Genomic DNA, 26,050 nt, shown 5'->3' with positions numbered 1-26,050 from the left:
AGAACAGGGAGAAGGGCAGTTGGAACCAAGTGCTCATGTGCAGAGGAAAAGGTTTGCCCCTGCAAATCCATGTAAAGTCACACGGATCTAAGAGATCTGAGCCAGGTTTTGATGAAAGAGCTTTGATTTTCATGGGCACCCAAGGAACTCTGGGGACTGGGCCAGAGTGACAGCGTCCACTCTGTCCAAGGTCCGGTGCTCATGGAGGTGTCTTGTCCTCTCAAGCGTTTCCCACTCTTTCTCAGCAGCCACTCATGGCTTCCACATCTGGGCAAAGCCTTCTGGAACCCATGTTTATTTCCTGCCTTGGGGCTTTGAGATTGGACCATTTCTCAAGATAATTTAGTCAGAGGGTCCATCTGGAAGGCGGTTCTGGATTATCGAGTCTCTCTCTTTCATGTCACAAATGAGAAAACTGAGGGCCAGGGCTGGGAGTGTTGAGGTAAGGCTGGCAGTACCCATGGTTCCAGGGTACAGGGTCTCTGAGGAAGTCCCTGTGGCCCCTCTCAGGCTTGGACAGCTTCTCCCAGTAATTCCCGGCTCCATCCTGCCCAGTCCCCCTCCAGGCTCTTCTGGGCAGCTTCATGGCCTGCAGCGTGGCTTCCTGGCTACCAACCGAGTGGCCAGCCCTTGCAGTATCCGTGGTTTCTGCCAGCGCCTGGCCTGGAGCCCTTCCTACAGGCCCTGCTCCTCAGAGCAGCTGCCTGCTCGCTGAGCGCCCACTCTGCTCCCGGGCTCAGCTCCGGGGGTCGGTGTTCTCACCGCCATTTCACGAGGAAAGAAACTGAGGCTCCAGAGCGCCCTTCAGTGCTGGGCTCTAGGGGGCATCACGGGCGGAGTTGCCGAGCTAGGAGTTAAATCTCATTAAGGTTTGTCGTTCTCGAATTTGGACCTGAGAAGTGGACTGGGAGGGGGGCAGTACTGTGACCCTGCGGGGGCAGGACGAGGGCCCCCATGAGGAGGATCTGGGAGGCAAAGCTGTGGTTCCGGCGAGCCCCCGCCTCCAGCAGCCCACCGGGCTCTCGCTGAAAATGACAACTCCAGCCAGAACCGGCGCGCGCGCCTACGACACAGCCATTCATGCTTTAGGTGCGCATTCCCCTTAATTGCCAAGCCTCCCAGTTAACGTGGGTTGCAGTGTCTGGTGCTGGGTTATTTTCTCGTATTTTTCCGACCCCTCCCCGCCCTCCTCCCCGCTCCCTCCCCCCCCTCCCCGCGCCGAGTTTACTATTTCGGAGAGACACTAGCTCTGTCATCGTGTTTGTCTTGCTCCCTCCCCACCCTCAGCCGAGGAAAACCAAAAAGCAACAGCTGGAGGCGGATGCGAGCGCCCTGGCCGGTCTCCGCGGCGGCGGTCTCCTGTTGCTTCTCCAAGCGGCCTGCCCCTTGAATCCCGCCCGCACCCAGGAGCAGCGGCGGCGCGCTCGAGGGGCGGGCAGCGCCGGGCGAGGAGAAGGGGGTCCGCGCGACGACGCTACCCGGAGGCCGGTAGACGGTGACACCGCGGTCCCCGGAGCCCAGCCCCGGCCGAGCCCCCGCCCACCACTCCCCACCCCTGCCGGACGCGGCGCTCCAGCCCGCCCCCACCCTTGCCAGCAGGGGAGGCGGGAAAAACAGCGAAAGCCTCGCCCACCGCCCTCCCCCAGCCTCGCCACTCCCAGGCTCCTCCGGACTCCACTCATCCTCCTGGGATTGTCTCGGAGGGGACACGCCGCGCAGGTAAGCGGCTGCAGAGGTGGCGAAGTTGGGTTCCTCTAACGAGGAGGGAGAGGGGCTGGGGTGGGGACCGATCGCGCGGCGCCAGGATGCTGCCAGGGTAGGTTTGTTTTCGGTGGGTGTGAGCGGTTCTCGCCAGGCACGCAGCTAGGGCAGCGGAGACCCGGTAGGAGATGGAAACCCAAAGAGGATGTGGGCGTCGGAAGAGAAGAGGGGCCGCCGACGGGGGAGACAGGCCGTGGCGGTGGGGTGAAGCTGTTCGGACAAGGCGTTTGCTGCTACCTGGAGCTTGGGGCTGTGGTTTTGCGAGAGGGGGAAAGGGCTGCTCTCCTCTTACCAGGGCGGTGTAGTTTTCCCTTTGTTACTTGGAAGCTGTGGACACTTGAGTGTGCGGTTGTGAAGACGAGGGGAGGTGGCTGGCTATGAGTGTGCACACATGAGCCATGCAAAATGGGACTTGCTGATTTGGCGCTTGGAGGACGGGGGAGCTGGGGCTGGGCAGTGGGCACCGGGAGGAGGGGCAGGTAAAAAAAAGGGCTGGCGTTCCAGGGCATGGTTCATGAGAGTGCATTAGTGTTCCTCTCCTCTTGTCTAACCCGTCCTGGCTTCTTCCAGCGGGGTGGGGGTTGGGGTGGGCCTGGTCCCCCGGCCCCATCCCCTCCTTTCCTGGTACCCTGCCCTCTTTCCCCAACAGGGCTGGCCTTGGCACAGCCTTCCCCATTGTGTCTCTTGGGCTTCCTTGCCTAGTTGGAAGGGGCTCCTGGCACTTGCTTCTGGGCTCTTACAAGTGGTGGCTGGTAGAGGAAGCACCCGAGGGTGGGAGCAGGGAGCAGGCATGCTGGAGAATGGGCCTTGCCAGGCCCCCGCTGCCCACATCCAGCCTCAGGGGTTGTGGCTTCCAGGGCTTCTCCCCGCCAATGTGGCCTCTTTCTCCACTTCCTTTGTCTTCTTGGCATCGTGCGCTCTGCCTAGGCCCAGATTTCCAGGTTTGGAGATGGATCAGTGGGCAGCCCATGTCTTCCGTGGAAGGGCCCCCACTCTGGGGTCCCAGGGCCCTCATCGTGTGTATGTGCTGATGTCTATATCTGTTTCTGCTTTGGCCTTTTCCACGTGACCTGCCCAGTAGTTGCCATGGAAACCCCTTTTCAATTCTCAGCCTCCCTCCTTTTCTGCCCATTCCTCACCTCCATATCCCCTCCCCTCCCCCCAACATGGTTGCCTAGATACTGATTACCCCTGACTTCTCTGGGTAGGAGACCCTGAAATGCTAGCTCCCACCTCACACTGATGTCGCCCCTAGCCACTCCAGCTCCCCCAACACACAGTACACATCACAAACACACCCCAAACATGCACGCTCACCACACCACCCACATACTCAGACACACACCTGCTTGCCACACACACTGCATAAACACACAGCACACACATATATTATATCACATGTACACCATGTACACACTAAATACACCATGCATGTACCAAACCACCGCACACAACCCACAAGGCTACACATACACCCGTCATTGAACTGTGTGCGCTTTCACACAGACCAGCAATAACATATACCATTGCTTCCCTTCTCTCTCTCTCTCTCTCTCTCTCTCTCTCACACACACACACACACACACACACACACACACGAATACTTCTGAACAGGTCTCCAGCTGGAAGAGAGCGCGATTTCTGCCTCATCCAGCTCCTTGGAGGAGCGTGTAGGGGAAGGCTGAGAAAGGCTAGGAGGAAGCATCTCCCTGAGAACTATGCAGAAGATGGGGGGAGATGCCCTTCCAGACTCCCTCAGAGGGGAGCCCCTCTCCTGGGTGCTAGATGCAAGAGGCTGGGCATGGACCAGAATGTAAATCTCTCCCCACTGCTTCCTACCTGCCTTTACCCTAAGAAAGCCTGAGGCTCCTGGCCCCTCTTAGGAATCTCAGTTCTGCCCCTGAGCCTTCCTGCCTAACACAGGATCAGGCAGCTCCAAGACCTGCTGAGGCTCTGAACCTCCGCAAAGGAAGGAGGAAAGGTGTGACTGTGTTAGGAGAGCAGGGGAGGGCAGGGAGAGAAGACAAAGCCTTGAGGATTGGGAGGAGGAGGAGCCAGCAAGAGAGAAGCCAGGTGTATTTAGAAAGTATTTAGGGTGTATTTAGGGTGTATTTAGGGTGATGATGGGCGGGGAAGGAGTGTCCAGGCTGCCCTCTATCCCCCAGGGACACTTTCCTGCTTTCTTCTTGGCTCCTCCAAGCACATCTGTGTGTCTTGGGACAGGAAGGCAGTTTGCCAAGGGCTCCTGGATGGCTAGAGCTTGCCCAAGACCTGTAGCTTCTCTCTGGGTCTGGTGATAGGCTCTGGAGGCCAGGGTCTCCTTCTGGCCACCTCGTGAACTTTGGACTGACTTGGGCCCCACTTCATTCAACTATTCAGTGCATTGCTTTAAGTACCTACTGTGTGTTCATTGCCAGGATCACGAGGAAGACAGAGTCCCTGACCTCAGAATCCTAGATTTCTCAGAGCCAGAAGGGGGACATCCAGTCGGGACATCATGCAAATGGGAAAACTGAGGCTTGGAGGTCACACACTCCACTGTGGCTGAGGCCTCTGACTCTTCAGCCAGGATTTGTGACCACCCCCCCACCGCCCCCCACACACATACACTTCCTGTCGCACATCACTTGCTTCACTTGCCTTTTTTTCTTTGTTGCCACCAATCCCTGGGGACTACCATGTCCCTTCAAAGTGTGGGTGCCCTAGTGGATGGGGAGCCTGCTTCATTCTGTTTTCTTGGAGAATGTGGCCAGGAGAGGAGGGAGCAGAGGCAGTTCCCTAGACCCTGGAAACTCCCCGCAGCCATAGGGAAGCCAGAGCATTGGATCCTGTAAGTCAGAGCCTGGCCCCTGGCCCCGTTGGGCCTCGCTGGCAGCCATCTGGATGGCAGACTGTGTCAGGCAGCCCCCAGGACTCATTGTCTAACAAATCACTCACCAGCTTCTGCCTGAGCACCTGAGGAGGCAGACCAGTCACGAGAGGCCCTGGCCCTGCCTGCATCATAAAGGAGGAGAGCCTGGGGGTGCAGACCGAGGTGTAGTCCTGGCTGTGCTCCAGGGGGCATTGCATTCATATCCCAGATAGCCCTTCAAACTGGGTTTCTGGTGGTAGTCAGGAATGGCTTAGACTGATCTCCAGCAACTGAAAGCCTCCACGATTTTTCTTTTTTAGTTTTTGGCCACACCACGCAGCATGCTAGATCTCAGTTCCCTGATCACAGATCGAACCCAAAAGCCTCCATGATTTTAGGCCTCTGTTTCCTCATCTGCCTGTAGATGGGTCAGATTTCATGATTTCTAAGGCATTTGTTTTCCTCCCAGTTTTTGTAGCCTGTACAGTCTTGAAAAAGATCCCTTTTCTCTCCAGGTGCCAAACTGTGCTTATAATTTTATAACACAGGGTTGTAGCTGAGTGGAGCAGGGAGGGGGGTGGTCTTTAGTCACCCCTGAGAAGGCTCCCTTTTCAACCTGTGAAGACAGGAGATGCTCAAGAATCCGAGACCAAGTTCTTATCTCCCAGGCTGCAGCCCCTGACCCTCCTGGACACCATGTCCACTTGGTCTGTTTTGCTAGGATAACACCCGGGGCCTGGTGGAGTCTTGGGAGATGTGGTCTCTGGAGGGATGAGCCAGATTGATTTTGAGTCTATGAATCCTCGGACAGAGAGCCTTGGGGCAACTGGAGAGCGTGACAGGAGGCGCTGGTCAGGGCTGTCTGTCTCTGATGAGAAGCAGAATATCTCTGGCCGAAACAAAACCTTGGATCCAATTTGGCAGCATCTTCTCTGCCCTGGAATGGGAAGTGGGAGGGGAGACTCTGACCTGGGAAAGTATGAAGTCAGCCTGGAGCCCACACAGGAACACACTTGTTACAAAGACGCACGGGGGAGCGGGAGGCTCAGGAGGGGCGCTGGGGCCCAGGGGACCAGGCTGGGGCCGTGGGAATGTGGCTGCTCAGCTCAGAAGCTCTGGTTTGGGGCCAGGGATGAGGGAGGATCTATTTAGAATGACAGTGACCCTCACATGGCTGGAGGGCAAAGCCAGTCCTCGGGAGGGGGCCAGAAGCAAGGTCTTAACGTCATACGTACATCCCTTTACCAGTTGTTAAGTGAGTCCCTTCCCTATGCCAGGCTCTGTGGGCTTTCCAGGACCTAGAGCCCTCTGAGATGATGGTTTCATTTCTCTGAGCGCTCCTGCCCGGTTCCTCCGTTTCTCCCCGGCTGACCTTACCCCACCTCCCACCCAGAAGGACCCCCCCAACCTCCATCTTCAACAAGCAGGGCCCCCGCACTCGCTCATGTGTGGCTCACACTTGCACTCTCTCTCCCCTTCTCACTCATACATAATATCCATACCTGACACACAGGCGTGAGCTCACAGGTTCCCTGCACCCTCTCACCTCGCCCAGCTGCAGTCTCTCACCCAGACCATGGTGATGGGCTCTCTCTCCTTCCACTTTCTCAGCCCTCTTGCTTTTATTACCACTGATCTGTGGGCCAGTATTCCAACCTCTCCGTGCCTGTTACTGGGGACAGGTGCCTGGCTCTGGCCCTCGAAGCTCTCTGGGTCCTGGCCGCAGCTATCGCACCAGGCACCTTCTCCATGTGATCATCCCGAGCCTTGGACTTCCTACCCTCTGCCTCTGCTCAGGCCCTAGCAGGAATGAACCCTTACTTCGGCCTGCAGAGCAGGGGATGGTCGCCTTTGGAGATGCACAGACTTGGGGTCTAATCTGGCTGCTGACGCTTCCTAGCTTGCTTAACTCTTCTAAGCCTTAGTTTCCTTATCTGTCAAATGGGCATGAGAATTGAGCAGGGCTAAGTTACGTCAAGTGCTTCTTTGTGCCTAGCATATAGAACACACTTGCTGGATATTAATTGCTATAATAATAATAGTACTAACACATTGTTATTGTTATTAGAATTTCTTTCAATTTTTTAGGACTTCTCAGGTGGCGCTAGTGGTAAAGAACCCATCTGCCAGTGTAGGAGACATAAGAGACGAGGGTTCGATGCCTGGGTCAGGAAGATCCCCTGGAGAAGGGAATGGCTACCCACTCCAGTATTCTTGCCTGGAGAACCCAATGGACAGAGGAGCCTGGTGGGGCTACAGTAGTCCATAGGGTCTCAGAGGGTTGGACACAACTGAAGCGACTTAGCACTCATTATCGTTACAGTGTTCTTTGAGGCCCCTCTCCAGTGCTCATTCTTTAAGATAGCTTTTCCTATTTCTTATCAGAGAAGGCAATGGCACCCCACTCCAGTACTCTTGCCTGGAAAATCCCATGGATGGAGGAGCCTGGTGGGCTGCAGTCCATGGGGTCGCTAAGAGTCGGACACGACTGAGCGACTTCACTTTCACTTTTCACTTGCATGCATTGGAGAAGGAAATGGCAACCCACTCCAGTGTTCTTGCCTGGAGAATCCCAGGGACGGCGGAGCCTGGTGGGCTGTCGTCTGTGGGGTCTGGAAGAGTCGGACGAGACTGAAGCGACTTAGCAGCAGCAGCAGCAGCAGCAGAGAAGGAAATGGCAACCCACTCCAGTACTCTTGCCTGGAAAATTCCATGGACGGAGGAGCCTGGTAAGCTACAGTCCATGCAATTGCAGAGTCTGCACATTTCTTAGTAAACAGACAAACTTTCCTCTTCCTGGTACCCCTGAAATGCTCTGTTGCTTCTTCCCTTAAAGGCTACTCCCACTGGGCCAGCACTTAGCTACTTATGTCCATGCCTGCTCCCCACACCCTCTCCTGCTTCTTCAAAGGCAAAGTCCGTTTTTTCCCCAGATGGGGGTAGGGGGGGTGGCGGGAGCATGGTGTCAGACATGGAGCAAGCCCAGTGAGCATCTGTGAATTGAACATATGTGGGAAAAAGTCCTCATGCACCAGGGCATGTTGAAATCCCACTTGCCCCTCCAGGCTGTCTCCTGCCTATCACTCGCCCCCCAAGGTGCACACCACACACACCTAAAGTGTACATTCCTTTTTGCCCATGGGTCATCTCAGTTTGTCCTGTTCCTTTGGTAGAGTTTGAAAACTAGGAGTTTGACCTCATTGGAGGTCTGGGGGTGCTTCCCAGGTGGCGCTAGTGGTGAAGAATCCTCTTACCAATTCAAGAGATGTGGGTTCGATCCCTGGGTTGGGAAGATCTCCTGGAGGAGGCTATGGCAACCCACTCCAGTATTCTTGCCTGGAAAATTCCATGTGCAGAGGAGCCTGGCTGGCTACTGTCCATGGGCCCGTAAAGAGTTGGACACAACTGAGTGACTGAGCACAGCTCAGGAGGTCTGGGAAGTGCTTAAGGACTGAAGGCAGTGGAGGGAAGCTGATTCATCATAGTGTTTTGGTGACTGGGATTTGATGGAGACCTGGAGAGTGGGCGGGAGGAAATGAGGGGAAAGGAGCACTGAAAAATTTTAAAAATTCCTTTAAAATTCCACACAGATCCTTGAGTTGTTTTGAGCTTAGGTTGGATTTGACTTAAAAGGATAATGGTGCTGAACGTCTGATCCTTCAGTCATTGGCATTAACTGAGCAGCCACTCTGCAAAGTGTTGGAGATTCAGAGAATGCCTAGAAGGTGCCTCCCTTCTACAGAGCTACAGTGCTCATAGTCTGATGGACGGGACCTGGACAGAAGCGTGGGCCTTGGCTCTGTGGGGATTGGGGCAATGAGGCATGTAACAGGAAGGAGGAGACAGTACTTTCCTGAAGCTGAGACAAACAAGGTCAGGTAAACCTCCATGCAGGCAAGTGACCAGGTTCGGCAGGTTTCCAAGTATACGGGCCCATAGGTCAGGGATCATCCCATGTCATTTCCACCACCAGGCAAGTCAGTGTGAGCACAGACAAAGTGCCCTGTGGGCTCAACTGCCCACCCAGAGCTGTGCTCTCAAGGCAGTGGGCTGTTGGGCAGAGAGAGTGGAAGGAGCCAGTCAAGCGGCCTCATCCTGCGGTCTGCCTGTGAGCAGGTCTCATGGGCCTGGCTCCTGGGCCTCTTGGCCTGGCAGCTGCTCTGAGTTTCTGTTTCTGCTGCTGGGACTGTTTGTCTGGCCTTTCTTGAATGGTCCTTTGTCAGCAGGCGTGGGGATGTGATTCCATGGCTGGCCTGACTCACTCGCTCATGCCCGCCCGGCTTGTCAGGGCCCTGGCCTGGGGCTTCTGTGCACCTCGGCCCACCATCCTGACTCCCTGGAACTGGACTGAGGTCCCCTCAGGGGCAGGGGCGTGGGCCCCCGGGCTGGCAGGCAGCAGTGAGTCCTGCTCCCTGACTCACTCCACACAGCTTGTGTCCTGGGCCTGTGGCAGGGTCAGCCGCACAATGCTGCCCCGTGTTCCTGCCTCTGGGGGCTGTCAGAGGAAGCCACGGGGTGACGGCTGGCCTGGCGCTGCCAAGACTGTCATATCTGGTGGTGACGAGGGGCTGGGGGTAGCAGCAAGGCCTCACGACCCTGCTGGTGGGCCAGCTTGGGGTCTTTCCAAGGGAGTCTTTTTAGAAACCAGGCCTGAGGCTGTGGTTTGTGAGTCCAGTGTGTCGCTTCTAAGAGAGGGCTTTATTTCTTTTCGTGGTTGGCTCTTTTCCTTTTCCTCAGAAGTAATTCCACATTAAAGATAAAGGTGCCTCCTTGTTCAAACAGCTCTCTGTGCTTGATAAAGGGATTCTGTCCCTCCCACTCCCCCTACGCAACTGGGCTGGATTGGGCCTGGGCTTGAGGACTGGGAAGAGCTCTGCACCATGGGGGCCAGTAGGCCCAACCTGCAGCCTCCCAGCTGTTGGAGGGTGCCCTCCTCCATGACGGAAGGATGGTGGGGCAGACCTAGAGTTGGGGCTTCTCAAGGAGACCCTGTCAGGCCTGAGGGGCTGGGAGGAAGGGGCCACACTGGTGGGTGTCAGCTGCGGCGATTTGGGCCAGAGACCCCTGCCCTGCTTGTCAGCTGTCCATCTGCCTCAGGGCAGTGCAGGAATTCAGTAAAGTGACTACAGCCACCGTGGGCCCCTCAGCCTATTAGAATATCACCACTCTCTGCTCTCTCCTCAGTCCCAGGCTTTGACTTCTCTATGCTCTTCAGCCCTTCTCTGGAATTTTGTAGTTAGGCTATTAAACGGAATACTTGATGTTTAATGCTTGTTTGATGAGCATTTAACATGCAAATCAAGGGAAGACGTTGCATTTTCCTCTGGAGCCCACAGATCCATCCGTGACCTCTAGTTGGACGCAAAGCAGTTGTTTTAAAAGGCAGCTTTAAAAGCCGTTGCTGGGCTTTTGGCTTTGTGGTTCTGAACCATAGAAGCCCAGCCCCTATTACAGAAGCATCGGGCACCACCAGCAGGACATAGGGCTCCACGCTGCTTGCCAGGAAGGTGACCAGACCTGGGCTTGATGGGGGTTGGGGAGCTGTTTGTTTTTTTTTAACGGAATTAAAAATTTATTAAATTGTTTTTAATAGACTTTTTAAAGAAAAAATTTAGATTTATAGAAAAACTGAACAGCTAGTACAGAGAGTTCCAACACAAGCCGCCTGCACATTTTTCTGATTACTGTCTTACCTTAGTGTGGTATATTTGTTACAATTGATGAAATAATGTTGATATATTGTTATTAGCTAAAGACCATCTTTATTCAGGTTTCTTTAGTTTTCCCCTAATGTCCTTTTTGTATTCCACAATCTCTTCCAGATAGCCACATTCCATTTAGTTGTTATGTCTGCTCAGGCTCTTCTTGGCTGTAACATTTTCTTAGACTTGTCTTGTTTTTGATGACCTTGAGAGTTTTGAGGAGGACTGGTCAGATGTAGATATACCCTTCAATGGGAATGTATCTGATGCTTTTTTTGGCTTACGGGTTTGGTGGAGGGAGATCACAGAGGTAAAGTGTAAGTTTCATCACACCAAATCAAGGGTGTATACCATCAGCATGATTTATCCCTGCTGATACTGACAGGGAGGGCTAGGCTTCCAGTCCCTTTCAGCACCTCCACTTCTGCACAGTTCCAAAGCCTGGTGATGGGAGCTGTGCTCTTTCCCCTCCTCAAGACAAACATCAGTCTGTCAACCAGCACTCGGTGGCTGTCTGCACCACCCCAGCTCTTACAAGTCATGGGGTAACAGAGAGCTTCCAGCCAGGAGAACCTTGTTAAAAAGAGAGCGTAAACCAGAATGTGTTGTGTGGTAAGTCAGTGCTAATGACAGATCACAGGTGCTCTTTGAGTCTGGAGGAAGAAGCCTACAATTCAGTCCATGGGCTGGAGTGGCAGTTGGACAAAGACAGCGTTTCTCAGCCTTGGCTGCATGTTAGAATGAGTGTGTGTGTTGCGTGCTCAGTCGCTTCAGTCATGTCCGACTCCTTGTGACCCTATGGACTGTTGCCTACCAGGCTCCTCAGTCCATGGGATTCTCCAGGCAAGAATACTGGAGTGGGGAGACATGCCCTCCTATGGGGGATCGTCCCGATGCAGGGACCAAACCCAAGTCTCCTGCATTGCAGGTGGATTCTTTACCACTGAGCCACTGGGGAAGCCCTAGAATGAGTGAGGGATTCTAAAAATGACTGATGCCTTGGTCACACCCCCAGAGTTTAGAATTTGGTGGGACTTAGTTGATTCCCTGGAGAAGGCAATGGCAACCCACTCCAGTACTCTTGCCTGGCAAATCCCATGGATGGAGGAGCCTGGTAGGCTGCAGTCCATGGGGTCGCTAGGAGTTGGACACGACTGAGTGACTTCACTTTCACTTTCATGCATTGGAGAAGGAAATGGCAACGCACTCCAGTGTTCTCCCAGGGACGGGGGAGCCTGGTGGGCTGCCGTCTCTGGGGTCGCACAGAGTCGGACACCACTGAAGCGACTTAGCAGCAGCAGCAGTTGATCCCCATTATGATTATTATTATTATGCAAAAGCTCTACACGTGATCCTAAGATGCAGGATTGAGAACTGGACTACACAGGGAAAGGAAGCCGTGCTCAGTGGAGGGAAGAGATACTCAGTGGCTTGGAGCTCGATACAGTGTGGTGGGGGATGGGAGTAGATCATCTTAGCTGAAAGTACTGGGAGGAAATACTAGAAGGGTAGAAAAGAGATAGAGGTATTTATATGCCAGGCTAAAAAGTTTTGATTTTTTTAAAAAGTAATTAGGGTATGGAAACACCATGAATACACTGGAGTTTGGTAGAGAAGTGATCAGCATACACATTCGGTGTATTAAATCATACAGTCCAATTAATGTCCAAGACAGATTATAGGGAGAGGGTGAAAGATAGGTGCAGCTACTACAGTGTTAGGCTTCCCAGGTGGCGCTAGTGGTAAAGAATCCTCCTGCCAGTGGAGACCTAAGAGACGTGTGTTCGAAACCTGGGTCAGGAAGATCCCTTGGAGGAGGGCATGGCAACCCACTCCAGTATTCTTGCCTGGAGAATCCCATGGACAGAGGATCCTGGCGGGCTATAGTCCATGGGGTCGCAGAGTCGGACATGACTGAAGCGACTGAGCACGCGGGCACTACTGTATTATGCAGGGTACCACAACAGCCCAGGGGAGCAGTGGTGAGGGTCTAAACTACAGCGAGCAGTGGAAGAGAAACTTACAGAGGTCCTGCAGGAGTGAGCATGGCTAGGACTTTGCCACAGATAGGACGTGGTGTTCTGGAGGCGGGGAGCAAACCCTGTGACCTCAGTGAGACTGTAAGCTCGACGAGGCAGGGACTCTGTTGCTGCAGCTCCCCCAGTGATGACTGAGGTTCTTGGCAACAGGAGGCCATCAGTACCTGTTGTTAATTTGGTTCCTGGAAGAATAACGTTACCATTCTTTCCAAAATTACTCCTCATTCCAAAATTAATCTTCTTTTCTCCACCAATTTCTCCACCTAAATGCAGGCAGATCTCAGCTGTTTGGAAATCAACCTAATTCAGTAACTTGGGCTGAGATGTAAATAACTGTTAGGATTGAAGTTAGGATTGTTACCTTTCAAACAAAACGTTTGGTGGAATTAAGAACTCTCTTCTTGGGAGAATGTTGCGGGTGTGGATATATTTTTGAGTAGGGACTGTCTTTATTTCAGTTCTACACCTTAATCTAATTTTGAGCCAGACCAGAAAAAAATGGGAGGGGGGTCTGCAGCTTGGCAACCTGCTCTGAAAGGCTGTCAGTTGCTGGGCTGGTAGTTCTGTTGGCATGCCCTGTGAGCCTGGCTCCAATGGCCAGGACCTCCTACAACCCGTCTGGGATACTGTCTTGCTTCCTGCATAGATGCAGATGTTCTGCTGGGCAGAGAGCAGCAGGGTGCCCAGCTGGTACTGTGGGGAGGCTTGGGAGGGAGAGAAGGCAGCCCGTTCTGGTGTGAAGCTCAGCTGAGGGTGAGTGACAGGAAGACCTGTGAACAGCTGGGGTCCAGTGATGGCTGACGGATGAGCCAGCCCTCCTGCCTCCTAAGGAGCTCCGGGGTCCCAGCCTTCACATCAGTCATAGTGGACAGAACAGAGCCGGGCAGGAAACTGTGAAAGGGGAAGAAAATGACATCATCGGTGTCAACGTTAAAGCTGTTGAATTTTATCTGGGTTATTCTCTTGTCCTCTTTTTTCTCCCCTGGGCTGGGTCAGACCACTTCCATCCAATGAGCCCTGCTTGGTCTCAAGTCAAGGTCAGCATTTTTATTTCCCTTAGCGTCCATGCATTGCTGCACCTGCCAGGGAGGCAGCGAGGAAGAGTGGAAAAAGCCTAGGACGCGGCATCCACAGAATTAGGGGCCGATGCCAGCTGTGCCATTGTTAGCTGCGGGGCCTTGGACAAGTAACGTAACTCTGAGCCTCACCTTCTCGAATCTGTAAAAGGGCCCTGATAGCCAACATCTCCTGCAGCTGTGATGTTCCTTTGAGCTGATGCTTGTGAAGTTGTCTGGTAAGTCAGGCGTCTTACAGATATTTGATGTTAGGGGCATCACCACCATCACTGTGATCATCCCCTTCAGCCATCATGGGCAGGGAGGAGGTTGGGTGGATCACACACAACACAGTTGGTCCCCCTTTGTCTTACAACTGCCACAGGTACACTCGAGGGTCTGAGGCTGAAGGACAGGAGTCTCTGGTCCGATAGACCTTACTCCAATCTCCCTTAAACCCAGAAGGCAGGAGGACCAGGGTGTCCTGGGCACAGCATCCCAGTCTTGCAGAGGTCTGCCTGGCACCCACCCAACCCCGGGAGTCTCAGGCCCCAGGCCTCCTAGGGAGACACCCTGAAGGGGCCCCTTGTGGGAGGCAGTGGCTTCTGGGAGGCCTCTGGGTTAGGAAGAAGACTAGGCGTGCTGACCGTGGGCTGTGGCACCTGAGGTCCACCAGGGCTAAGCCTCAGGCCCCTGGCCGCGGCCCAGCAGGCTGCTGGGACAGCAGAGGCCCTGTGTCTCCTGTTGGGCAGCCGCCCTGCAGCCAGAGCGGGATGTGAACTGGCTTCTCCCAGGAGCTGCAGCTGCCTGCTGACCCTTCTCTCCACACCCCACCTGGGCACATTTTCCTTCCCCTGCTCTTTGGAGCACTGGTGTGACTGGGACAGGCAGGGCGTGGTGAAGGCTCCGGGGGAGCCAAGGATGGAGGCCCAGCTGGGGGCTCATGGGGAGGAAGACAGTGCGGAGCCTTGTGTGATGTTTCTCCAAAGTAGATTTCTCAGCAGTCTCCAACCTCTCCTTGCTTTGCCACCTTGTCCATCCCTTGTTCAGTCTCTATAAGGAGCGCTGTTTCTTTGTTGTTCAGTCGCTAAGTCGTGTCTGACTCCGTGACCCCATGGACTGCAGCACGCCAGGCTTCCCTGTCCTTCACTATCTCCCGGAGTTTGCTCAAGTTCGTGTCCATTGAGCTGGGGATGCCATCCCACCGTCTTACCTTCTGTTGCTCCTCTCCTTGGGCAGCCTCCATTCTGTCCTGGAGCCTCTTCCTTTTCGCTTTGCCTGCCTCTCTTGCACTTCTCTTTGGGCCCCCTCCCCTGGTCAGCTTCTCTTCTCTGGGATTTCTTTCCTTTTCTGTCTCATGTCCTCTGTCTCGTTTCTGGGTCTCTGGGTGGGGGAGGCTCCCGCACTTGGGACTGGGAGGCTACGTCACCCGCCTCAGCTGCCCCAGGCAGATCTGTGCTCCTCACGCCACCTGTCGGCGGCCCTGGGTAATGCAGCCTGTTTTTCTGGAGGAAGAAGAGGGCAGTGGCCCCCGGAGGCCTTTTGATTCTGTTAAGCGGGGGTCTGCCTGCTTCTGCTGTGGACCGAGGCCTGTCCCCGCCCCTGTTGTGGGGACGCTGGAGACTTCCAGGGGTGGAGGGAAGTGAAAGGAGGCCACTGGGGCCTTTTCCCCAGCTCTGTTCTCTGTTTCTCTTCCCCATTTCCCAAGAGAAGCTAGAAAATCAAGGCGGAAGCTGAGGAAGGAGGTGGGGGAATGATGATATTAATAGTATCAGCAGTTGATACTTTAAAAACACTTGCTATTCACCAGGCAGAGACTTCCTGCTGTGACATGGTATCCCTTCATTGCAAATGATCCAAACCATTGCATCTGGTTGAGACAAGGCAGGGAGCCTGTGGGACCGGCCAGAGCACACCTGGCCGGGACCTCTCCCCATCTCTTCTCCCTGCTTCTCTCTCCTGCCAGCTCTTCCCTGGTGAGTTGCTGCCTGACTTCTCCGCACCGGATTCCCCCACCCCCACATCTCACACCTTGGCTGCTATGAACCCTCCTCTATTGTTTCCAGACTATGTGACAACCCCTGAGGGACACTGAAGTTTCAAACCCAGTCCTTATAGCAACAAGGGAGTGGGTGCGATTGGCAGCCTCCAGTAGACCTTCAAGGTTGGAGTTGGGGAGGAGCTGCTTACTCTCCAAAAGGAGATGCCAAAGGGACGGATGTAGGCGAATGATAACTGCTTATGCACAGAGGCTAGTTCATCTAATCCTCAGAGCTCCTGAGATTTCCTGTTTTACAGTTTCAGAAGCAAAGACTCCAAGAGGTAGAGTGACTTGTTCGAGACCCCAAAGCCACTGAGTAGCAGAGAGGCAGGATGGTGGAGAGATTCAGAGCAGGAGCCAGATTGATTGGGTTTAAATCCAGGCTCTGCTACCTTCTGGCTCTAGGACTTTAGACAAGTTGCTTATTCTTTCTGGTCTCAGTTTCTCCTTCGTATAATGAGGATAATCATAAATGGAGCCATTTCCTAGAACTACCATAAGGATTGAATGAGTTAGTACATATAAACCACTTAGAACAGCACTTGGCATGCCATGAATGCCTAATAGCTGTTAGGTATTGTTATCACAGAGCTTTACAGTTTACAAAGGACCTTCACGTATATTACCTCACTTGACTTTTATAATAGCCTTGGAAAGTGGGCAGTGGGGTTGGCTGATCCTCCAGATCCCTCCATGCTATGCTGTCAACTCTGACCTAAACAGCTGCACAAATTCCATACTCTATTACCAAAAAAAACACCCTCTCCAGTGAACAACTCTATCCACAAGGGAATAGAAATTCTCTCTTGGGTGTGAGCTGGCAGACACTGAATTCCACTGTGTCTTTCTGTCAGGGGTGTGTATGAGGCCAGCGATGTTAGGACTTGGTTGGTAAATGTTTACCCAGAGGCGGGAGCCCCCTCTTTGCAGAGTTCATCTGATTCTCTCTGGGCCTGAGCCTTGCAGCCTAAGCCCACTGGATTGGGACAGCAGCAAGGACTAGAGTGGCAGCTGCCAGGGGCGTGAGCCCTCTGGGAGCAGCAGTCCAGGTGACCCGTTGTGGCCTTTGTCCCTGAGTGGGCGTGAACCCTCCCCTGGGGTGTGGGGCTGGGGGCGCTGGAGTCCAGGGCTCACAGCAGGAAGTTTACCCTTCTTCCCTCAGCAGGGAGGCAGACTGAGCTGGGCGGAAGTATGGAATCCAGCTCTCATCCACCAACGGACCATTCTTTCTCTGCCTCAGTTTCTTTCCCTTTAAAATGGGTCTGATGGAAACATAAATTTTCCAGGCTATTTTTAAGATTCAGTGAGAATGAATATTTAAAGTAGTAAGAATAGTACCTGACCAATATTCTGTTTATCACGATTATTATTATCATTTCTTATATCCAATCCTGACCCCAAACTGGGCTGTAACTATGGGCTTCCCATCCCAGCATTCTCCTTTTCTTCTATAGAGTCCATAGAATGATTCCAGTGCTCCCCATAGGGCTCTGTCCCATTGACTCCCAAACTGCCAGTCACCAGCGCCTTACTTATTCCTACAGCCAGGCTCACAGCTGGATGACTCACCCAGAAGACTCACCTGTCTTGGTTCCACATCTGCTTTCACACTGCGGTCCAGGCTTCTGCTCCCAGAAGTGTGCAGTGTGAGTGGGGCGGGCTTGTGTACCTGTGGGAGCTCCAGCCATCAGGGTCCCTGAGGTTCATGCCAGTGGCTCCAGGGTTTTGCCTCACGCGGATTGGCCTGGGGGAAGCATTGTATGGAGGCTTCTCCAGTCAAGGAAGCTGCAGCTGTATCTTGCAGCTATATGAGGAACGGGAGTTTTGAGCCTTCTGTTGCTGTTTAGTTGCTAAGTCACGTCTGGACTCTTTTGTGACCCCATGGAGGTCCTCTGTCCATGGGATTTCCCAGGCAAGAATACTGGAGTAGGTTGCCCCTTCCTTCTCCAGGGGATCTTCTTTTACCACTGAGCCACTAGAGAAGCCCCCTTGAACCTTAAAAGGGGCCAAAGATAGAGAAGAATCACCTTGCATTTTACAAAAACAGATGATGAAACTTGGTGATAACTGATCTCTGGGAGCTTCAAGGTCCAAGAGTATAGGGCACACTGTAGGCGTTTGAGGCCACGGTGTGGTCCCTGCTTCCGTTCCAGGCCACTTGTCACATGGACATGAAGTGAGGGACAGACCCTCCCCATCCTGAAAGCAGCTTGGTACAGAGAAGGTGGAGCGGAGTGCTGGGCTCAGTCAGGAAGGACCCCAAAATACCCACGGGAACAATTCCAGACAGAGCAGCCGTGTAGGTGATGACTGGCCCTTTGTTTGCTTTCTTTTTCTCCTGTACATAAAATCCCAAGAGAGCTTTGAATCAAAGCACCTAAGTTGGGAAGCAAAAGGTGATGAGCAGTTTAGAGAGAAGGGCAGCTGCATGTGACTGGAAGTGGTTTGCTTGAGTGCAGAGGACGCCTGGCTGCCCCAGCGGGGATGGAGAGTGGGAAGACCAGGGGAGCAGAAGGGGTGCCAGAGAAGATCAAAGACAACATTCCAGCCTGTGTGCCCTAGAGGCATTATGTCGCCCACATTCTCGTAAAAGCACAGCGCACCTCAAAGCTGGACCGGGAGTTGGGCCTCACCCACCAGATTATACTGACCATACACCCAAGCCTCATTCCTGAGCACGTATGATTGAGGGCCAAAGCTGCCATTCATGGAGGGCATGCATGACCCTTTCATAGAAACATGCTAAGGAGGCTTGAAAGGACTGCTGGAGCCAGGCCCCTGACTCCAAAGACATCAGACTTCTTGCCTTCTGTAATATTTTCCTCCCAAACAGTAAGACTTTCTAATGTCTTGGGAATGTAAAGCATCCACCTCTTTCCCCATAAATCAGACCAATTTGTCTGTGATAATTTTTAGTCTCTGGTTTTAGCCCTTAGCCCGGCCTTGGACCATTCAGATCTATGCTACAGTGATAAGCGTGTGTGTGTTGCTCAGTCACGTCCAAGTCTTTGTGTCCCCATCCACCATAGCCCGCCAGGCTCCTCTGTCCATGGGATTTTCCCAGGCAAGAATACTGGAGTGGGTTCATCAGGGGATCTTCCTGACTCAGGGATTGAACCCGGGTCTCCTGCATTGCAGGCAGATTCTTTACCAACTCACCCACACAGTACAGCCAGAATAATCAGAAAGGACTCTTCTGATCATCTCTTTGCCTCCTGTTGAGAGAGTGAGGTGTTGGCCTCCAAGCCTTCTGAAGACCCTTTGCGGACATGGTTCTATCAGTCACCTTCCCAGAAGCCAGCACAGCCCCCTTGACATCTGACCAACCAAAGGCAGTCTTTATCTTTTTGGACAAGCCACACAGCATGTGGGATCATAGTTCCCCAAGCAGGAATTGAACCCGTGCCCTCTGCAGTGGAAGTGCAGAGTCCTAACCACTGGACCGCCAAAGAAATCCCTAAAGATAATCTGGATCACCAGGGTCTGTCAGTGCTTCTCTCCCCGCTCCTCACTGCCTTGGTCACTGCATTCCTGTAGGTGCCTTGGCTTCTTTCCTGGCTCCAGCCAGGCTACCGGAGCACCCTCAGGCATTGCCCAGCCTGCTTGTTTCCCTCATGGTACTCCCCTCCTCCAGTCCTGGCCTGCCCAGCGTCCAGTCCCAGCATATCAGAGCCGCAGGCAGGAGCTGGCGGTGTGAGTTCTGGGTAGATGCATTGGCTACATCACTTCTCTGTTGGCACTTCAGACTCCTCAAATAAAGAACTTTCATCTCAATCATTTTAACTCACTGGCATTCAGTGCTTCTAAGTCCATCTGGTATACCTCACATCATGCTTATGTCCTATTTATACACAGCAAAATCTTTTAACAGGCTTCTTTGTTCCAAAGATTTGGATACATCATAGGCTAAATCTTGTTCCTTGGCATGCAATAACAGTCTAGGGTAACCAGTTAGCCTAAACAATAAGGCCCAGGTATTAGGGGTTCCCTGGTGGCTCAGATGGTTAAGAATCCGCCTGCAATGCAGGAGACCCAGGTTCGATCCCTGGGTCAGGAAGCTTCCCTGGAGAAGAAAATGGCAACCCACTCCAGTATTCTGGAAAATCCGAGGGACAGAGGAGCCTGGTGGGCTACAGTCCATAGGGTCACAAAGAGTCGGACTCGACTGAACGACCAACACTTTCACTTTTCCAGGCATTCTGTGACCCCATAAAGGTCCCCTTCTGGTATGTCCTTTCTAGGGAGGGGGCCTTATCTTTCTTTGGGGATCCTGCCAGGACCCAGGCCTTGGTGATCCCTCTGGGCACATTTTTGATGGGCTGAACCCTAAGGAAGGCAAGCAGGTGGGATGCCAGGGAAGGGAAGCGAGGCCTTGGGGGCTGAATGAGACAGAGATGAGGATGAGATGAGGATGTTTCCCTGTAATTTGGAGCTTGTGCCTTTTAAAGGGAGGTTGTTTCTGAGTTATTTTCACAATAGAACTGGGTATTCTGATCTACCTCACTGCTTCGTGGAATCAAAAATAATATAGCGTGATGCTATATCATCAGCTCGTGGCTTCTCTTTCTGAGCAGCTTTTACCCGGCAATTATGTGAAATTATGTGACTCAGTATGGAAAGATAATCACCAGAGAAACTCTTCTGATTGCTGTCTCCTGCACATGCAGAAAAGCAACTGTGCAGACGGCAGAGAGATCAGGGAGGGAAATTAACATGGACAGGCTGTTGCCACCCAAAGTGTCAGCTGTTTATCAGTGTCGAGATAAATGAGAGCATGGAACAGAGCAGGAAAATGAGTGGATTCTGAATTGTTTCTCTGAAGATGCTTCAGAGGAAGCACAAGGTGGCTGGTTCTGTTTTCCAGATGGGAAGGACCGTACCCCATCCCTGTCCAAAAGTTAGGACTTTGCCGGAGCCCCATCCCAGGGGGCCAGGTTCACAGGCTCTCCCAGGCAGGGGGGTCCATGATCTCACATGTGCAGGTGGCTAATGTGATGTTCCTGAACCCCCTCTCCCAGCTCCACCCAACTCTGCCTTGCTTTTCCGTCTTCCAAAAATTCCCGCCCACCCTTCAATCTACTACTTAGCCTCTGTGGCCTGGAAATGGGGTTTACCACGCCTACCACCTCTCAACCTCCCCCACTCCTCAGCCAGCCTCGCCTCCTTTCTGGGAGAAAGGAATGTGAGGGGCAGTTGTGTGGGAGGGAGAGGAGAAAGAGATAGAGGTCCTCAGTGCAGCCATGAGAGAAAGACATTCTGTTTCCCTTCAGAGGCTCTGTCTGCGTCCTTGGCCACTCGACTCAGGGACAGTGCCAGAGGAACCAGCGAGATTTTTTAAAATGGGTGTGGGGGCCAAGAGGCCCCCCAAGGAAGCTTATGCTGAGGTGTGGCTGGCGTAGTCCTGGCCTGGGCAGCAGCTTGAAGGAGGAGAGTTGGTCTCTTTCCAGATCTGTAACAGTATTTCTTTCAGCTCACTGTAACTTGATCAGAAATGTTTTCTTTAGAATACAAAGACAGGTCTTTACTCTTTAGCCTGGCGTGCGAGATCCTCTAGAGGCTGACTCCAGCTCTCTTATCAGAATTCTCACCACCCACACTCTCATGCTTTACACAACTCGATTATTCACTGTTTTGGAAGGTATCTTATTCTCGAAATGGCAAATACTTGGCAGATGGCTGTCACGGCCCCTCCTGCGCTATGCAGACATCACAGATGGATGAAGGCCCTCACATCTACCTGCCCTCATTCAGAAGCCTTCTGAGGAAGCCACTTCAGGTGGCCACTATTGAATGAAGTGCCTTGAGGTGCAACTTGAACTGAACTTGAAATTGAATACTGTTTGTGATCCCCGTTTTCCCTTCTCACAGCCTTTGCTCATGCTGTTTCCTCTGCCAGAATGCCTTTCCTTTTCTCCTTTCTTACCGCTGTCCCTCAGAATCCCATCCTGCTTTTAGGGTTCAGCTGGAATGTCAGCTTCTCCATGGAGGCAGCCCAGGTGCCCTGCTGTATTCCCTGCTCCCTCTTCTCTGCCCTGCCATGCGGGCTACTCCTTGAGTGTAGTCTCTGCCTCTCGTGAAGCTCTCTTCACATTTGCTGAAATATCTTGAGTGCTCTGCTTTCACACACTGCCCCCATCTTGCTTGCCTGTTTATCCCTTGCAGAACCTGGAATTGTATACCTCTGTTTAGGAATTCAGTGCGTATGTGTGTGTCGGGGGTGGGGATTTACTTGAACCTAAGCATCTGTAGAGGTAATTAGGTGGAGCTGTGGAGAGGTGTAGCGGTGACTAGTGGCCTGGGACCCTTGACCTGTGTCCTTCCTCCTCCCTGGAGGGGCCTTGCTTGCCTCATAACCCCTCTGCTGGCTAGAAGCAGTCCCAGCTGCTTCCCCTGTTTAGGGGAGGGAATTAGACAAAGGCTTGAATACTAGAAGGTTGGAATTACTGGGGAATGTGAGATCTGCCCCCAGAAGGGTGAACGATAAAAACTGAGTTTACAGCTAATAGATCTTCATTAAAGAAAATCCTAAGATGTTCTCCAGAAATCAAGAAAAATGGCTTGCTGGATGCCTGAGATTCAAAAGGAATCATAAACAAATGGGTTAGTAGATACACAGCATGAGTTTTCTGTTGCAACATAACAGTAGCTTAAAACAACAAATGTTTATTATCTTGCACAGTTTCTGAGGGTCAGCAGTCAGGGAGGAGAGGAGCTGAGTGGTTATGCTCTGGGCCTTTGATGAGCTTGCAGTCAAACTGGCAGCCAGGGTGACAGTCGGTGAAGGCTGGATGATCAAGCCCGCTTAATGGTTCATGGCAGCCTTACTTCCTAGTGGGCTTTTGAACCGAGCTCCTCGGTTCTTTGCCATGTGGGCCTCTCCATAAGGAAGCCTGAGCATCCTTTAACATGGCAGGTAACTTTCCCTAGAGCAAGCAATCCTTGAGAGAGAAAGCAAGAAAAGAAAGCTGTGGTGCTTATAATCTGATACTGGAAGTAACATATCAATTCTGCCATGTTTTTACTGGTCACCCATACTAGCCCTTGGAAAAGGCAATGGCACCCCACTCCAGACTCTTGCCTGAAAAATCCCATGGACAGAGGAGCCTGGTAGGCTGCAGTCCATGGGGTCACGAAGAGTCGGACACAACTGAGTGACTTCACTTTCACTTTTCACTTGCATGCATTGGAGCAGGAAATGGCAACCCACTCCAGTGTTCTTGCCTGGAGAATCCCAGGGATGGGGGAGCCTGGTGGGCTGCCGTCTATGGGGTCACACAGAGTCGGACATGACTGAAGCGACTTAGCCACGGCAGCAGCAGCATACTAGCCCTGGTGCACTGTGAAAGGAGACTGCACAGAGGTGTGGATGCCAGGAGGTACTGGGGGCTCTCTTAAAGGCTGGCCACTATACACACAGGTGAATCTATAAAGTGTTTCTTTCCAAGAAATACAAACGCTAATACCTATTTCATAGAACTAAGAACAGAACTGAAATTTTGTACAATAATAGCATATGTATCAGGTAGAGGGTGATTTGTATTTTTCAAGAAGAATATTTTACCTTATAACTATTATACATTTTGGCTTCCCTGATAGCTCAGTTGGTCAAGAATGTGCCTGCAATGCAGGAGACCCCAGTTTGATTCCTGGGTCGGGAAGATCCCCTGGAGAAGGGATAGGCTACCCACTCCAGTATTCTTGGGCTTCCCTTGTGGCTCAGCTGATAAAGAATCTGCCTGCAATGCCGGAGACCAGGGTTTGATCCCTGGGTTAGCCGTAGACATTTAAACTCATTGTTAAGGGAATTCCCTGGATGTCTAGTGGTTAGTGGGGCTTCCCAGATGGCTCGATAGGTAAAGAATCCGCCTGCAGTGCAGGAGACAAGGGGTTGATCCCTGGGTTGGGAAGATCCCCTGGCGGAGGGCATGACAACCCACTCCACTATTCTTGTCTGGAGAATGCCATGGACAGAGGAGCCTGGTGGGCTGCAGTCCATAGGGTCACAAGAAGTCGGACACGACCGAAGCAGCTGCGCGTGCATGCTAGTGGTTGGTCCTCAGTGCTTTCATTGCCAGGAGCCTACATTCGATCCCTGGTTGGGGAACTCAGATCCCACAAGCCATGTGGCACAACCAAAAATATAAATTAAATCTTTGTGAAATTGAATATTGTTTTGGTCTGTTCTGAGGCTGATATAATAGAATACCATAGGCTAGGTGGCTCATAAACAATAGATGTTTATTTCTCATATATCTGGAGGCTGGGAAGTCCAAGATCCAGGTGCCAGCAGATTCAGTGTCTGATGAGGACTTGCTTCCTGGCTGATAGACAGCCGTCTCCTCACTGAGCCCTCACATGGCAGAGGGGCAAGGGGGTTCTCTGGGGTCTCTTATAAAAGAGCACTAATCTCATCATAAGGGTTCCCCCAACTCATGACCTAATTACCTCCCAAAGGCCTACCTCCAAATATCATCTCATTGAGGATTAGGTTTCAACACATGAATTTTGGGTACACAAACATTCAGTCTATAGAAAATACAAATGATCAAATTCCAAAGGTAACTACTAAAAGACTAGAAATAGCTTGGATAATTTCTTAAGCAGTAGAGGGAGAAAATAAATTAGAAAAAAAAAATTGAAAGAGAAATACACATAAGAAAAGTAGGAGGGAAACAGGTGGTAGAAATCAGACCAAATATGTCAATAGTCACAATAAAGTTAAATGGAGTAAACTTGACCATTAATAATCAGGTCGAATTTTTTAAATCTAGCTGTTTACTGTAAGATGATAAGATATACACAATGCATAAAGAAAAGTAGAAAGTAAAGTAGAATTTAAGATAGGATTCATATGTAATCGTAAAAGAGTCAGCTCACAGGACAAGGTAACAATTTTAAACTTACTGTTATAATATTGTAAGAAATTTGGGGATAAATTTATAAATTCTTCCTCACAGTGGTAGATTATAAAGCAACTTTTTCAAATTGGTCACACAGTCAAAACATGAGAAAACATATAGAAATTTCAACAATATGGTTAATTTTCTTAATCTAATGGCATACACGGAGAAGGCAATGGCACCCCACTCCAGTACTCTTGCCTGGAAAATCCCATGGGCGGAGGAGCCTGGTGGGCTGCAGTCCATGGGGTCGCTAAGAGTCGGACACGACTGAGCGACTTCACTTTCACTTTTCACTTTCACGCACTGGAGAAGGAAATGGCAACCCACTCCAGTGTTCTTGCTTGGAGAATCCCAGGGACGGGGGAGCCTGGTGGGCTGCCGTCTCTGGGGTCGCACAGAGTCGGACACGACTGAAGCGACTTAGCAGCAGCAATGGCATACAGGGACTTCCCTGGGAGCTCAGACAGTAGAATCTGCCTATAATGCAGGAGACCTGGGTTCAGTTCCTGGGTTGGGAAGATCCCCTGGAGAAGGGAATGGCAACCCACTCCAGTATTCTTGTCTGGATAATCCCATGGACAGAGAAGCTCAGTGGGCTACAGTCCATGGGGTCACAAAGAGTAGGACATGACTGAATCGACTTAGCACACACACACAATGGCATATAGAACTTTTTTCCCAACAATAAAAGAATTTGTAATTTAATACATGGAGTATAGTTTTTGAAGTGAATAACCATATACTAGATCACAAAGCAAGTCTCAATAAATTTCAAGATATCCAAATACTACAGAGCACATTCTCTGACCACAGTGCACTTAAGTTAGAGTGAAGTGAAAGTGAAGTCACTCAGTCGTGTCCGACTCTTAGCGACCCCATGGACTACAGCCCACCAGGCCCTCCGTCCATGGGATTTTCCAGGCAAGAGTTGGAGTGGGGTGCCATTGCCTTCTCCGTTAACAGTGGCTAGGCATATTATATTTACTTGGAGCTGGTACACTTGGTGACAGCCTTAGTGCCCTCGGACACGGCGTGCTTGGCCAGCTCCCCAGGTAGCAGCAAGCGCACGGCGGTCTGGATCTCCTTGAATGTGATAGTCGAGCGCTTGTTGTAATGCGCCAGGCTCGATGCCTCGCCAGCGATGCGCGCTAAGATGTCATTAATGAAGGAGTTCATGATTCCCATGGCCTTGGACGAGATGCCGGTGTCCGGATGGACTTGCTTCAGCACCTGGTACACGTACACGGAGTAGCTCTCCTTGCGGCTGCGCTTGCACTTCTTGCCGTCCTTCTTCTGGGCCTTGGTCACAGCTTTTTTAGAGCCCTTTTTAGGGGCAGGAGCAGACTTCAAGTTAGTAACAAAAGTAAATTTAAAATCACTATATATTTGAACATTTAAAAAGCGTGCTTCTTGATGCACAGGTCAAATAAATTATAGCACAAGTCTAAAATACTAAGAACTAAATAATAATCAAAAAGTCACATTTCAAAGCTTATATTTGGAATGAAAGTGGCACTTAGATGATTATAGTCTTAAGTGCTAAGATTAGAAAACAAGAAATGCTAAATATTAATGAGCTAGATATACAATAAAAGAAGACAAATCTAAAGAGAAAACAATGGAATAAACCCAAAGAATGTTTAAGGGCAGAATTAAGAATAATTTAAAAAACCATAAAGAGGATCAACAAAATTAAGA

At 51.7% G+C, this 26,050-nt stretch overlaps 1 protein-coding gene and 1 long non-coding RNA gene across 7 annotated transcripts in view; one reads left to right on the top strand and one right to left on the bottom strand.

Annotated features, from left to right (window-relative positions):
* The first annotated feature begins 1,680 nt into the window (after nucleotides 1-1,680).
* The window catches only part of FXYD6 (FXYD domain containing ion transport regulator 6), a 36,585-nt gene continuing 12,215 nt past the window's right edge, over nucleotides 1,681-26,050 (top strand). For 2 of the 6 annotated variants that reach the window (XM_059874654.1, XM_059874656.1), the window contains exons 1-2: nucleotides 1,681-1,719; nucleotides 7,146-7,341. In XM_059874654.1, coding sequence (XP_059730637.1) covers nucleotides 7,287-7,341 — 55 coding nt within the window. In that variant the 5' untranslated portion in view covers nucleotides 1,681-1,719; nucleotides 7,146-7,286. 6 annotated transcript variants of the gene reach the window in all.
* LOC132342317 (uncharacterized) lies at nucleotides 11,904-17,059 on the bottom strand. Its single transcript, XR_009490642.1, has 2 exons — nucleotides 14,622-17,059; nucleotides 11,904-13,244 (listed from the first exon to the last, which is right to left on the bottom strand). It is a non-coding gene; the product is annotated as an uncharacterized lncRNA (long non-coding RNA).

Source organism: Bos taurus, chromosome 15, assembly GCF_002263795.3.
Source record: "Bos taurus isolate L1 Dominette 01449 registration number 42190680 breed Hereford chromosome 15, ARS-UCD2.0, whole genome shotgun sequence".
In the NCBI taxonomy this organism is placed as follows: Eukaryota; Metazoa; Chordata; class Mammalia; order Artiodactyla; family Bovidae; genus Bos; species Bos taurus.
The sequence above is the reverse complement of the archived record's forward strand: the minus strand, read 5'-3'. Positions and strand labels throughout refer to the sequence as shown.